The 13,902-nt window shown below is 39.0% G+C and overlaps 1 protein-coding gene across 1 annotated transcript in view; it reads left to right on the forward strand.

Moving 5' to 3' along the window:
• Positions 1 to 869: 869 nt before the first annotated feature.
• The window catches only part of LOC139468215 (neuronal acetylcholine receptor subunit alpha-10-like), a 43,011-nt gene continuing 29,978 nt past the window's right edge, over positions 870 to 13,902 (forward strand). The window contains exon 1 of the mRNA XM_071250039.1: positions 870 to 1,282. Coding sequence (XP_071106140.1) covers positions 1,207 to 1,282 — 76 coding nt within the window. The 5' untranslated portion in view covers positions 870 to 1,206. The remainder of the gene's footprint in view (positions 1,283 to 13,902) is intronic.

The following is a 13,902-nucleotide window of genomic DNA, read 5'->3' on the forward strand; positions in this document are numbered from 1 at the left end:
GAATTATTTGTGTTTCCCCAATAGGACTTGGGACAGTCGACTCATCGACCGTTCAAAGTGACGTGGTAAAAATTATTGTCAAATACAGATTCGCGTGAATCGATTTTAGATAAAGACGAAATTAGAATAAAAATGGAAAATAATTGCAGATTAAGTGCAACACGCCATGAAACTGCAGTGTGAACAAGGAGACAAGAGTTACATAATAGTATCATATTTGACCCGTTGATCGAAATGTACGTTGTCAGGGGAATATTATTACACACATTTGTAATTGCACTTGAGTGATCCTCTCATTAACGACCCCTTCCGTTCACGTCCACTAACATCCATAAACATTTATGAGGCAAAATAATCATTCTTGCACACAATTTTTGAGATTCACACGCAACATCATAACATGGATTTATTTTTTTCCCGGTATTCTAAAAAAAAATTCCATTGACCTAGTTCTACTTCTTAATTTTCCCCTCGTATTGTTCATTTGCTTTCACAATCTAGTAAACTAACGTAATGTTGATCAATTCATTATAAGCAATTGAAGGCGCCATGCATATGCATTATTTCCTCTGGGCTGCATCCCTGGAAGCGCGGGAAGACACCAATATCTCTATATGGTTATTAGGCGCAGTTGCATGGCGTCACCTGATTTAATCCTTCCGAAGTCCAACGAAAACACAAGAATTAGATTCCACCTACGACATCGTTGCCGCTATATTCCAAATGAGCGTAACCCTTCACCCACCTTCTAGTCACGACCAAGGAAGTTAAGTAACCGACTTCTTTGTGTTTAAAAGTTCCTGCTCTTTCTCTCCTGTTCTATTGATTACAGCGCACAGCGCGAGGCTCAGCGTGGCCACAAACGGCAAAGTCCGTACAAGGTAGCACCAACTAGCTATGCGCACACTGCACGCCGGCCTCAACAGTGTCGTCTGCTAACACATCAACAGCAGACGACATGATAAGTAAAACTGCAACAAGCGCGAAGTCGTGATCCATCCCAAACGAAAGCGAAGCAGGCAGTGTACTACTACTATACCTAGCGAGATCGTTATATGAACAGGCACGCCTCCTACTACAGCAAGTCTCAACAGTGTGCTTCGTGGAAGCCTGTTCGGACGGTAGTAATTCGTCCCTTCAACGTGAGATTTGCTTAATTAATGGAAAATACATGTGAATGGGGAAACCTCGACGACTGTAGAGACTATGAATTTTATCAATGCCGTTTTAGTCTGTCTTTCTGGAATATTGCAGATTGCCATCAAAGCACAGGAGGAATCAGGTATGTGAGAGTAATAGTTGCAGTTTCGTTTTTTCATTCGCCATTTCTTCGAGATATTACCACCTAACTATGATTTCACAGTGAGACAGTCTGTCAAATTTGCTTAATAAGCGATGGCTGGTTGAATATCGATGCAGCATACAAATTTCAAATAGCCCTGTTATTGTTTTAATGGGCAATATCGATCCTATCTACTAAATGCTACAATCATCCTCTGGCATGTAATAACCACCTGTCGAAATCTGTGGCAGCATTCATCGATCTAAATCAGCTTTGCGAAAAAGCTTTTCAATAGGTATCGGAATAATTCTTTTATTGTATCCGTTTCTTCGGAAACAGGGATTTGTGAATAATACGTTCTGAACATCACCAGGGAATGTTCCCTGGATAAAACATGGTATTTCATTATGTGTAGCCATCAGAACGTACTTGTGTGACATATTTTCAGATTGAGTCTTATGATCTCTCAGATGTAGTTGAAATGAAACCTGTTTATTTACGTTTTGGTTTGGGGTGAAATATATGTATATGAACAAGAGAAATATGCGATACATATAAACACACTAACAGCGAGTGGGTCTCTTTCATGATGGGTTCTGATGCTCTGTCCATATGTTGGTCCATTGAGTATTTAGATTAAATTGGCATTTTTTGGTTTATCAAACCAATATTACCAAAGTCTACAATTGTTTGGTAAGATTATTTCAATTACCATAAATTATCACAATATGACGACGTTACCTTGGAAACAGATCAAATAGTTCCAACAAATAACTTCTTGTGATTGTTGTTTGGTAAGACGATTTACAATGTTGTGTTTTTAATGCAGGTATAGGTGTCATTTGTTGACAATCAAGTATAGTTTGGCATGTTAAAGTCAAATGCTATAAACTCATCTCTTGTCAAAGGCAATAACAAAACGCCTCACATAAATAATACAAAGGTCTCTGATGAAATTATGTACAACCGTATCTATGTAAATCTCTGCTACGACGTAGCTGACACCATTTGCCTGTCTTAATACAGCTAGTCTAGATTCTTCATTCAGATTTTAACATAGAAGACCATAGAAGTACAGTAAACTACGGTTATAACGAACACGGTAATAACGAACTGACGGATATAACGAACTATTTTTTGGCCCTGTCTATTTGTTGTATATATTCGGTACATTTGCTTATAACGAACTACGGTTATAACGAACTGAAATTAGCGGTCCCTTTGAGTTCGTTATAACCGTAGTTTACTGTAAAGGGATGTGTGTTTGACTTTCATTAGAAACCAAATATTGACGTTATAAATTACGGGAGTACATGCGAACGTTTGTATAATCCTTTTGTTTGCATGGCGGCTTTTGAGTCGTACAGTGTATATAATACATGTATGTTATTTCATCTCACAGAGGCGACATGTTGACATGTATTTAGAAACAAGATAGCTGTGTTTCTCAAACCAGTTGAAAGACCCAGAAATTCTTTTGTTCCCATAACTAAATTAAATGTAATGAAATAAAGTGGGCGTCCTTTGTACATGTAATGCTGTGAAAGACTGTTCTACCCAAACACGCATTCATGGCTTCTTGGCGGTTCAAGGTTCGTTAGGTTTACTAGGAATGCATTGTCCATCATAACAGCACTTTATTATGAGTGATTCTCACTGGTTTGGATCAAATAACACGATAAGCCTTTTACAACACAAGGACTTCAGCCAGCGTTACAAGATTATTCATGTCACAGTAGTTTTCGTTATGGTCAATGATGCTTCTATCACTGGTCTCAATCAAATATTCCACTTGACTGAGGTTCATCTACACGCAAATGACAGACAAATACTAATAGTAATGTTGATAAAGTGTCGTCTCCACAATATTATATTAATTGGTAACACGATGAACACTCATTAAGGGGGCAATGATACATACATAAATCATTCAGAAGATGTGTGCATGGTTCTGTGGGTAAGTACCCCCACCAAAGCATGTATGCATGCGTGAACAATGTTTTGCTAGCTCATCAGTTCGTCTTGTTCCTGATTAACAGGGCACAAGCGGATGTTTTCCCAATTAATCATTAAGAGCATTTCTATTTACAAGTCAATGAATAACGTTTGGGCCATGTTCTTCTGGTGGGAGTTACATGAAAGGAAGAAGATTGAAAGTTGTCATTTATCATTCTTTCCAGTTTGCCTAATCAAGCAGCATGAACAGATCATGTATTGATTAAAGGGTTTCTTTCAGATATTTCTCAACACGAGATGTTCATCAAAGCTCATTTTACTATTTGATATCATTGATAACTGTTCTGTTTACGGGCACTAACTGATTATACTATAAGTATTGATAATATGTAGTACACCGTGATGGATGATTATACATATTACTGATATGGTGATGAGGATTGTTTATGAAACAGATCAGTATTATCATTTATCACCAGCTGCTGTTTCTGATTGCTGACACGAGAGGCTCAAATGTTTGGTTCCTGGGCAATCCTGACAGGAACATGATGTTACGGTTGTATCAATGTATATCACACACGGGAATAACGCAATTACCATGGGTTGTGATGGAATCTATCCAACGCTTATTAAACTAGAATCATGAATTGTATTCTGTTGGTACTCACAGATGTTAACCAGTGTACCAAGTCATACTCTCAGGAATACTTAAACTGGTACTCATTACACACGTCCAATCTGACCAGTTCACGGGCGACACTCTAATGGAAACAGAGGTCCAAATAAAGAGGTTTTCCTGCACTAGGTAGTGATTGATGAGCTATTCAAAATCTTCATTAAGACGAACCATAGGAACATTTCGTTGTCTCGATGAATGCAAGCAGTTGATTTCTAGCTGTATGTTCTCATTAGGATCTCATTCTTCACTCGTTCATTGTTCAGGACCCAAACTGTTTAGTGCCGTTTAAAACAAGGGTTTTCTTGGATGAGGGTGGGTAGAAGGGATGTGTATGCATTGGATAGGATGCACAGACTATGATCGTTATATATGTTAATGGGTTCGTGAGTGTTTGGGTTTAACGCCGCTGTGACTGGTATTGCAGTTATATAATGGCGTGTCAGCTTGATGTGGAAGGAAATCAAGGCACAACAAAGAGTTCCTAGAAATGTGACCTGTGTAACCTCTACAAACTAGAACCCTGTACCTTGTACAAGACAAATTCATACGCGTGAGTGAGTGAGTTTGGTTTTTAACACCGCCTCAACAGCATTTCAGTCAAAGTGTCAACTTACTATGGGAGGAAAGCTCGAACTGATGTTTACTACTTTGGCGAACTTGGATTCGAAACCTAGATCAGAGGTTTTAGGCAGGTATAATGGACAAAACACTGCATAGAAAATTGCGGCACCTTTCACGAATAGAGAGAGTGAATGAGCTGGGTTTAACGCCGGAGGAAAGCCCGAAGTGATGCAGGTCTCAGACGTTTACCACTTTGGTGAAACCCACGAGCACGGGTATGGTGCTGACAAACCTAGAAACATAATCGGGGCGAACCGGGATTCGAACCCACAATCATAGGTTTCTGGCGTGCCCAAGGGACGCAACTCTGCACAGCAAATCGCGGCGCCTTAGACGACTGGGCCACCCGTGCCCCCTTCACGAATAGACCACCTGCAGCCGTGCCCATACTTGCGATGCAAATTCTATAATATTATCCACTAGTGGGCAATGGAACTTTAGTGATATTTTACAGTAGTCATGTACGTACAATCCCAAGCGTGTCTACGTTTTTCATTTGAGAGCTTTATGTTGGCATAAATACATAACATTAATCCATACATTTCCGGAATATGCCGGATGTGCGTGCATGTACACAAACTATATATTATTTGTGTAAAGGATACTAGAGTTGACTCAATGTTATTTCATAACGTTGTTGTATATATTTTCCTTGTCATTTTCCTTTTTATCAGAATATACCTTATTGGTAAGCGTTGAAGGCAGGAGTAGGCCCTTTACCGCTCTGTGTTAAGACAGTTTACAATTGTATACTAGTATCACTATTCTGGCTTTGATGTTCATATATCAGCCTATGTCTTGCAGTTTGGATACGGTTGTGATAATTCAGGCGTAATCTAACAACTAATATCATTTTTTTTATAACATAAATGTAATAATTAGGTTTCTAATTGATACAAAATATTTCGATTGATACATAGTGAAAGTAACCGTTATACTTTGAATGAGTAATTTGTACATACGTATGTATACTACATATACAAAAACGTTTTTGATGAGTCCCGATATCATATCTGTGTATAAAGTGTATATTAGTGGTGCGGAAATCCTCTCAGACCCTGATCAGGAGAGTTTGTGATCATGAAATAAGCCATGGATAGACGTCTATATATCTATAACAGACAAGATTTATTGATTTACGTCCATCAGTTCAAAGAAACGGGAAGCGAATCTTAAACATATGGATTTATTTCCTAAATAGATGAAAACAGAATCCTAGTAAGCGCTCTGACATAATCATCTCGACCTCCTCTTTTCAGCCATTCCTTTTCCAAGATCAGTGCAAAGAAGTAATTTGGGTTGATAGCTCATGTAGCTTGAAGGTTCACATGAACATTGCGCCTCGTTAATACTCTTACCTCTTATCGAGACGAGTTGAAACTTTTTTAAAGGTTCACTGCATTCAACGTTTAATAATCAACAAACTTTTGATATGTATCTCGTTACAAGGAGCAATTAAACTTTATCATATTTAAGTGTTGGTGATGTTTTTGATTTATACTTACCTTTTGCACAATTGTACACGACTGAACATGCTTGAGGGTACAATTAGATGAAGCAAACATAAATATCATTCATCACATTGGCAAAAGGATGCTGTAAATATTTCGCTTATGTCAAACATGGTACAGTATCCTACAGTTATAACGAACTCAAAGGGACCACTTCATTTAATTCGTTATAACCGTAGTTCGCTATAAGCAAATGTACGGAACATATACATCAAATGGACAGGAACAAAAAATAGTTCGTTATATCCGTCAGTTCGTTATAACCGTGTTCGTTATAAACGTAGGTTACTGTCGGGTTTGTTTACAGGCCGCCGTCGCAGGAGTACTGCTGTCAGGCGTCAGGGAACAAACAGATGCTATGTATTTCTATACAAATTGTGTGAGTGACGGGTGCTATCGGAAGCACAGGACACTCCTAACCTTTTGGCGAACACCTGGTGTCATCACTGATTTTAAGTGATCCATTCACACAATTTTCACCGGTATTTTGCCTTTCACGTACAATGGTTTTAAACTTGGGAATACCGTCGAATATTGCATATAGTCAGCAAATGGGAAACGATTTCGTTCATGTAGTTTTGTTTTGAAATAGCATGAGCATCTGCAAGTCCATCCTAATTTATTACTATGCGAGAAGATGACCCGCTTACTGAACAGAGTAGAGTCAAACCATTCGCTTAACCACGGGCGACAGGCTTTTCGTATCGTATCGATCATAGTTGCCATTAGTCTGATAAGAGTTAGTCAGTGGTATTTGCTTCTACCCATGATATCGGGTGTATGTTATCAGACCATTGTCGATATCACATAACAGGCAATCGTCCAATCATCTGCAGCTGAATCACCAGCTCTCTTGTCTTGCTCAACAGGAATAACTATCACTTATTTATATACTTCATTACTCATTAACAGTAGCTCAATGTACGAACTCGTAGGGACGTTTGTGTGTTAGTCCATGATGCATGTTTTCTTGTAACGAAGGGGGCGGTCGGGTAGCCGTGGTTAAACAACGTTCGCTCCTCACGACGAAGACCCGGGTGCGATTCAGCGACATGGTTACAATGTGTGAAGCCCATTTCTGTGTCCCTCGCCGTGATATTGCTGAAATAGTGCCAAAAGCGGCGTAAAACCATACCCACTCACTCTTGTAACGAAGAACATTTGACCTTTCACATTTGAGAATTTGCATATCTTCATGATATAGGTGGCAACCATAACATGATTGACGTTTCGTCATGCCATCTGGATACACGTTGGTTTTGCTTCCACGTACTTATGCTTTAGGGTAATCGAACAGTATGATACTCAACTTATGTTATTTCACACCACGCTCCCTGCGTTCAATGAGACTCAGGGCCCGTTAGACAAAGCCATCTTAGCGCTTAGGTGATCGTATCTCCAATACTTGAACACAGGCCTAAGACCATCGTAGTGCTGAGATCGATTTTTGGTCTTGTTTTAATGACATTATTGAGAAATATAAGACAAAAGACAAATGTTGTTACAAACGTTGTGGCCCCTTTTTTGCTTTTTTGGCACAAATTTTTGTCTCCCCAGATACATGGTTATCTCAGTTAACAAGTTACTTGGTAATGCTTTTAGATTTTGCAGAAGGCATATGTGCTTCATGTTATCTGTTACATGCTCTTAGACATTGTGGCGAAAAGGAAACTAGGGTGCGTAATTGTCTTTAAAAATACATTCCACTGAAAAGTGTGTTTGCAAGCAGCATTGTAAAGCTAGTCATTACATTTAGATGAGTGGTGGTGAGCTTTTATCGCGTCAGTCACGCATGGTTATCATACTGGTCGTTAAGCCTACTCTTGAAGGCGACAAAGATTAAGTGTATCCGTTGTTAAGGCAAATTATCATGTTGCTGGGAGCCAGGCCCATAAAATGTTGATCAAACTACTTATCTTACATAATAGGAATTTATTCATGATCATCAAGTGTTTCATCAAATAGCCAAGTCCCTTCCACTGATTTACTAACCTGAACAAGAAATGAAGGGGACCAGTGAAAACATCTCATCTCTTTCACTATTTGAAAAAGGAGTCAAAAACACAATGCTTATGATATTGTCGATATTGCACATTGGACTGCGTATTTAGCAGGGATTTCGTATGGTAAGTGGCGATTAACGGGATCGGGTGGTCATGTTCACTAATGTGGTTGATGCATGTCATCGTATCCCAATTGCGTGGATTGATGCTTATGATAGCAATCACTGGATTGTCTAGTCCAGACCGCCGTCATATAGCTGGAATACTGCTGAGTGTGACGTTAAACACAAAGAAGTCGTATGGTTATAGATATTATTTTTGCTGCTTTTATCAAAATGTATATTCTGTATGGTTAACGCTCATCTGTGAACTAGTTACTTCCTAGTTAATTTAGTATTATATATTGGTCTAGAAATGTTCTTTATATATTCTGTTGATGCTCTTGTTGATGAACGTAATGATAAAATGTCTGCATACATGATATTATATGATAGTTAAATAATACAGACTGGTGTCACTATGTACACTAAACTGACAGAGTGTCCGAAATCTATATAGATGTACATGTGCATACAGTGAGTGAGTAAGTGAGTTTGGTTTTACGCCACTTTTAGCAATATTCCAGCAATATCACGGCTGGGGACACCAGAAATTGGCTTCAAACATTGTACACATGTCGGGAATCGAACCCGGGTCTTCGGCGTGACGAGCGAACGCTTTAACCACTAGGCTACCCGACCGCCCCCATGTGCATACAGACGTACCTAAATGAAATATGATTTATATAAAGCTTAAAGAAACTCATCCTTATATAATAATCTAATAAACCTCCCATGGATAATGTCCGGAGGTATTAAGTACCAGCGCCTGACACACATACGAGGACATTCCTCACGTAGCACGCACTCATATGGTGTACATAGGAAGCAACGTAGTTTGAACGTGTACAACCACAGAAGATGGACGCCTGTCCTAATCCTAGGACATAGTAGGACAAGATGTCTAACGTCCCCGTGACGCCGATGACCCTTCCGTCTCCCTTGTGTGGACAATATTCCTGTCTACCGGACGGTTGGCACGTTCGTGTGTTTAACAGTAATCTATGAAAGCAGAGGGTTGCTTAGGATCGCGATGATCAATGCTGGATCTATACAAGGATCCCAACTAAATTGATCACGTCTTTGGACAATTGTTCGGCCTTCTCTTCACACTGCTAATATGTGGACACACCAGTTAAAACGTTTGTTCATTTAACCGATTCATCGTTCCAAGGGTGGAAGTGGTATTCACAGGTCTTATTTCTGGAGAACTGGATCGATGTCTTGTAATACCGACGGTTTTTTATAATTAAGACAAAACTAGTTCAACGTGGCATAAAATAAGCTACAGTTTCCGAGGTGCGCTATATTTACTTAACCTGACAACTATATAACCACCACTGAACCGTATGGCGTAACATGTTACCTTATAACTGTAATGATGATTTTCGTATAGTATTGATTAATGGTTCTCTGCGAGCACATTGCGAGGACATTGCTGGGAATGACACATAAAGTATCGCTGGCAGACCGAATTTCTGAGGAAACTTAAGCAGCTTTTCGACAGCGGGAAATTATTTTCTATTCCAGCTGTATTGCTCGTACCGCATATTCAATTGATTTGAATTATTTAAAGCTGTTTCGAAAATCCGGACTGTGTAAATTCAAGACTGCATGGATAAATCAAGTAATTTTATGAACGCATGAGATACAAATAGGTCTTGTTTCGATCTAGGAAAATAGCCAAATTACAAACAAAAACTGTTTAAAATCCTTATTATTGTTTGAAAATTGTACAGGGGTTTGGTTAAAATCATTAAGGTGAAGAAAATGTCATTTTAAAGATTGTGTGAAAGAAGATCTCGAATTATTGACTTTAATAAATTATTTGACAAAGCGGAATTTCTCAGTGCAAATGTTTGGTCAGCGGAACCCACTCACAGTTTGCCTTTCTGCAAACGTTTCTATGGATCTGATCCATACCGCTACATGTACACTTGTAGGATGGAATGAAAACTCAGAAGAAACCTTTGAGGTTTTAAAGTGACAGCCCACTGGGATACCGTGCCGCAGTTTACTGTGGTAACACCACGCAGACACACTGCATTTCATTATACATACTGATGGCGAGCGCCAGGCTGGGTAACAACAAGTACTTTATTATAACGTCTTTTTGTATGACGCGGTGGGGGGTGGAATATTAATGATGATTAACTTACAAACAAGCGATCCATGTTCTGTACGATAACATGGCTGTAATCACTGTAGGATGTGCCGTTACCAGCCCCAACCCTGTGGAGAATCCAGGTTTAAATTGATCCCTGTACATAATGTTTGTCGTAAGAATAAACTCAAATGGACATGGGGCTGTCAGAATGAATTGGCTGATTGCGTGTAATCGTTCGTTTTGACGTCACTGGTTTGCCTTGTCCAGAGTCCATCATTTAAAGTCCGCCATCATATAGCGGGTGTATAGCAGGCAAACTACCTTCTCTTTCAAACGAACATCTTAAACGATCACATAACTGTAGACATCACTTCACTGCTACCTTTATGATCATATACATGAATGAATTCGAGACTGATGTTTGGTTTAAAAAACAGTCACTCACTTAACCACTCGCACAAACACACACACACACACACACACACACACGCACACACACACACACACACACACACACAAACACACACCTCAGGCATCGTGGATTCGTAAGAAAGGTAAATAAAAAACAGCTTCTAAAGTCAAGGTTCCATTCACACAACACGATCTTGCATCGTCTGTTGTTTGAACTAGTTGTCTACAACGCAACTATTGGATCTCTAATGCCTTTGCAATGGTCCTATTTTTTATAACTAAATTACTCTGTAGGGCTTTTGATAAATTCTGTGATGAAGTGCAGAGCAAGCGTTAAAATGAATTTAAAATAATTGGTTATGGCAGGGTGGTAAAATCCATGTTTAAAAATGCAGCAGTTTGTTCGTCTTTTGATCAGTAATCACCCCTATGGCATGTCCTGCCACAAGGAAGCCTGCTACTTTGATGCGGTATTTGATGCAGCGAGCCCGTAAACATCAAAAGCTTTACTACTCGACATTAAATTCCATACGAACTAACACTAGGTATTTTCAACGTTCACCACTCAACCAAAAATGAACATTATTGACCACTATTGATTGCCATTTAAATGCATGTTAGAAACTATTTCAGGCAATGAGTCTCAGTGGAGGACACATTGCACTATAGGCGAAAGTCTTAAAAGCATGTGATTACTTCAGACGTATAGTCAATACAAGGGGTTTTCTGTTGGCAAATAGGTGCATTCAGATTCATCCCTGGTGACAAATGATTATTTATTCATTCAATTCAAGAGTTCTTTGCATAATTGTCTGTACAATATCAAATATGTCTCGATTCCGACTATATCACACGCTTGCACATTGAATGTCATCGTATCCCAATTGGGTGGATCGATGCTCATGATATTAATCACCGGATTGTCTGGTCAAGACTCGATTATTTACAGACCGCCGTCATATAGCTGGAATATTCGAATGAGTGCGCCGTTAAAAAAACAAGAAACAAACATATAAATCACTATCACAAAGCGATGATACCATGTGTTTGCGAGGTGAGCGTATTCTGCCCAACCGGTGGCAACCGTAACAACATATATACAAAGGTATCAATGTCATTTGTTCATCTGAAAATGAAACACGAAGACATGTCATATGGTACAAGAGAAAAGAGGGAAATGCATCGCACATCATGTGTGTAACTGGTGCCTCATATTTGTAAATGTCCTCCACCATAAAACCTTTTAAAGCTTTTGCAGCTTGGTCAAATTTCCTTGTTATTTTGTCGATTTATGTTCTTAATGTAACACATGAGCAAACAGTGGAGTACATGTCGTGCATATTAGAATGCCTACTCCTCTTTGCCGAAACGTCTTGCCCCAAAGTTCACCTGGATGTTATAAATGAGGGAGTCCAGCATTTAACATATTGTTTTCTCAGTAAGCTTCAGAACATACTAGTTTCAATTTCTGAGAAATTGTCATGAAACATCTTAGATATTCATACATATACCACATTTAAAGCAAATGTTCCATGGACCCAGGAATGAAGGTTGTCCTTAAGCTTGTGTGGGATAGTTGTGTACAAACTTGAAAGATTGAGTGTTTTGACATAAATGAACTTGGTCCCTTTCTGAGATTGAAACATTCGAGCAAATCCTTTGACGGTCTGCGAGTCCACAAGGTGTTACTCTCACTAGCCTCAAATACATGTACTTTCTGTGAATGTAAAGCAAGTCTTACACTGAATGTGTTAAGGATTATGGTTAATCTTTGAGACAGGGATTGAGGGGTACATTAACAGGAAACACGTCACCAGCCTTTGAAACGCAGGGGTAAGGTCTGCTTAGTTCTCGGTGCTTTTTTAGCAATTTAGGATGACAAGATTCTCAGGGTTTGTTTTATACTTTTAGTAAGAGGTAGTCTACCTCAGGTCCAGTAGACATTTAAAAATTATGCGTACTATATAACGAGATACATGCGTACGATCATATTTCAAAATATTAGTGTGCACATATTTTCATACATATATGTTTTGAAAATTTCAAATTAAAATTTATGAAAACCAACTTTTGCCACCTTTCAAAATCGTTTTGGAAAGAACAAGTGCAGCTGTTCCTTTTGATTGTGATAAGTGTCGCTTGTACCGCATATTGGATATAGTGGTACTTTACTCTGTCCAATCTCAGAAACGTTTGTGATATCTGAAAATCCTAGCTGTGCAAACACATCTAATTCTCAATGTATAAACATACATACATACATGTCGATAACACAGCTTGCCTTGTGGATTTCCCTTCCCATCTGCATACAGTGTACATCTAACGGTCGATGGGTATAAGATTGATGGTATTATAGTCCTACATATGCTAATAATATAGACCCTGTTCATCTGTATTCATGGCTGCTCACACCATCCATGCCATGTGGCTAGATCGATGCATATATCGTTTGAAATAAACCCATTGTGATAATGATGGATGAAGTTTGAAAAAAAAACCGCTATGAGGCAGTTTTACGTCGGTTTAACGTCGTTGCTAAAGAATCGATACAACAAAAGTGATAAACTAGAGGTATTCATGGATTTTGTTAGATTGTAAATTTGTATGCAGTTAAGTAACCACCATGTTTATGCACAGGAGAGGAAGCGAAGCCACTGTATGGAAACAGAATAATGAGCAAGATGTGTTCAAATTGTGATCTTTCGATATCTACATCCGCCATGTTACTAAACAGAGAAGTCCTTTCTGAAAAATCAAACAAATTTTGGGAAGGATAGAAAAGGATTTTATTATTCAAAATTAAAGGAACGACGGAAACTTTCTAGACATGTTACGGATAATTTAGACCATGATAGTCTTTTCCTGGCTCGTGAAGTCGATGTCTGTTTCAATGCAACTTTTTTTTTAAAACACAAAGAGTAGATCAACATGCATATACGACTGTACCGATTGTTTTCCCCATTGTCATAATGGAATCAAATGACAGAGGCTTTGAATGTAGACTATAAGGTTACGGACTGGTGCCAGCGTTTCAGGGCGACCAGTTAATCAAGAAGTGTCTAGTGTACCCGATGACACCAGGTCATCTTTGCCATGCACTCAGTTCCTCCAAGATAGATTCACAGGAGGTGATGGCCCTTGCCCAAGGTAACCCAAGTACAGTGCGAGGATATCTCTGCCTGCGACAGCTGTTATGTAAGGACAACGTTCAATCGCTAGAGCTTGGAAAAAGAA

The sequence above is a fragment of the Haliotis cracherodii genome, unplaced genomic scaffold (genome assembly GCF_022045235.1).
Source record: "Haliotis cracherodii isolate W230 unplaced genomic scaffold, xgHalCrac1.p SCAF_1, whole genome shotgun sequence".
In the NCBI taxonomy this organism is placed as follows: domain Eukaryota; kingdom Metazoa; phylum Mollusca; class Gastropoda; order Lepetellida; family Haliotidae; genus Haliotis; species Haliotis cracherodii.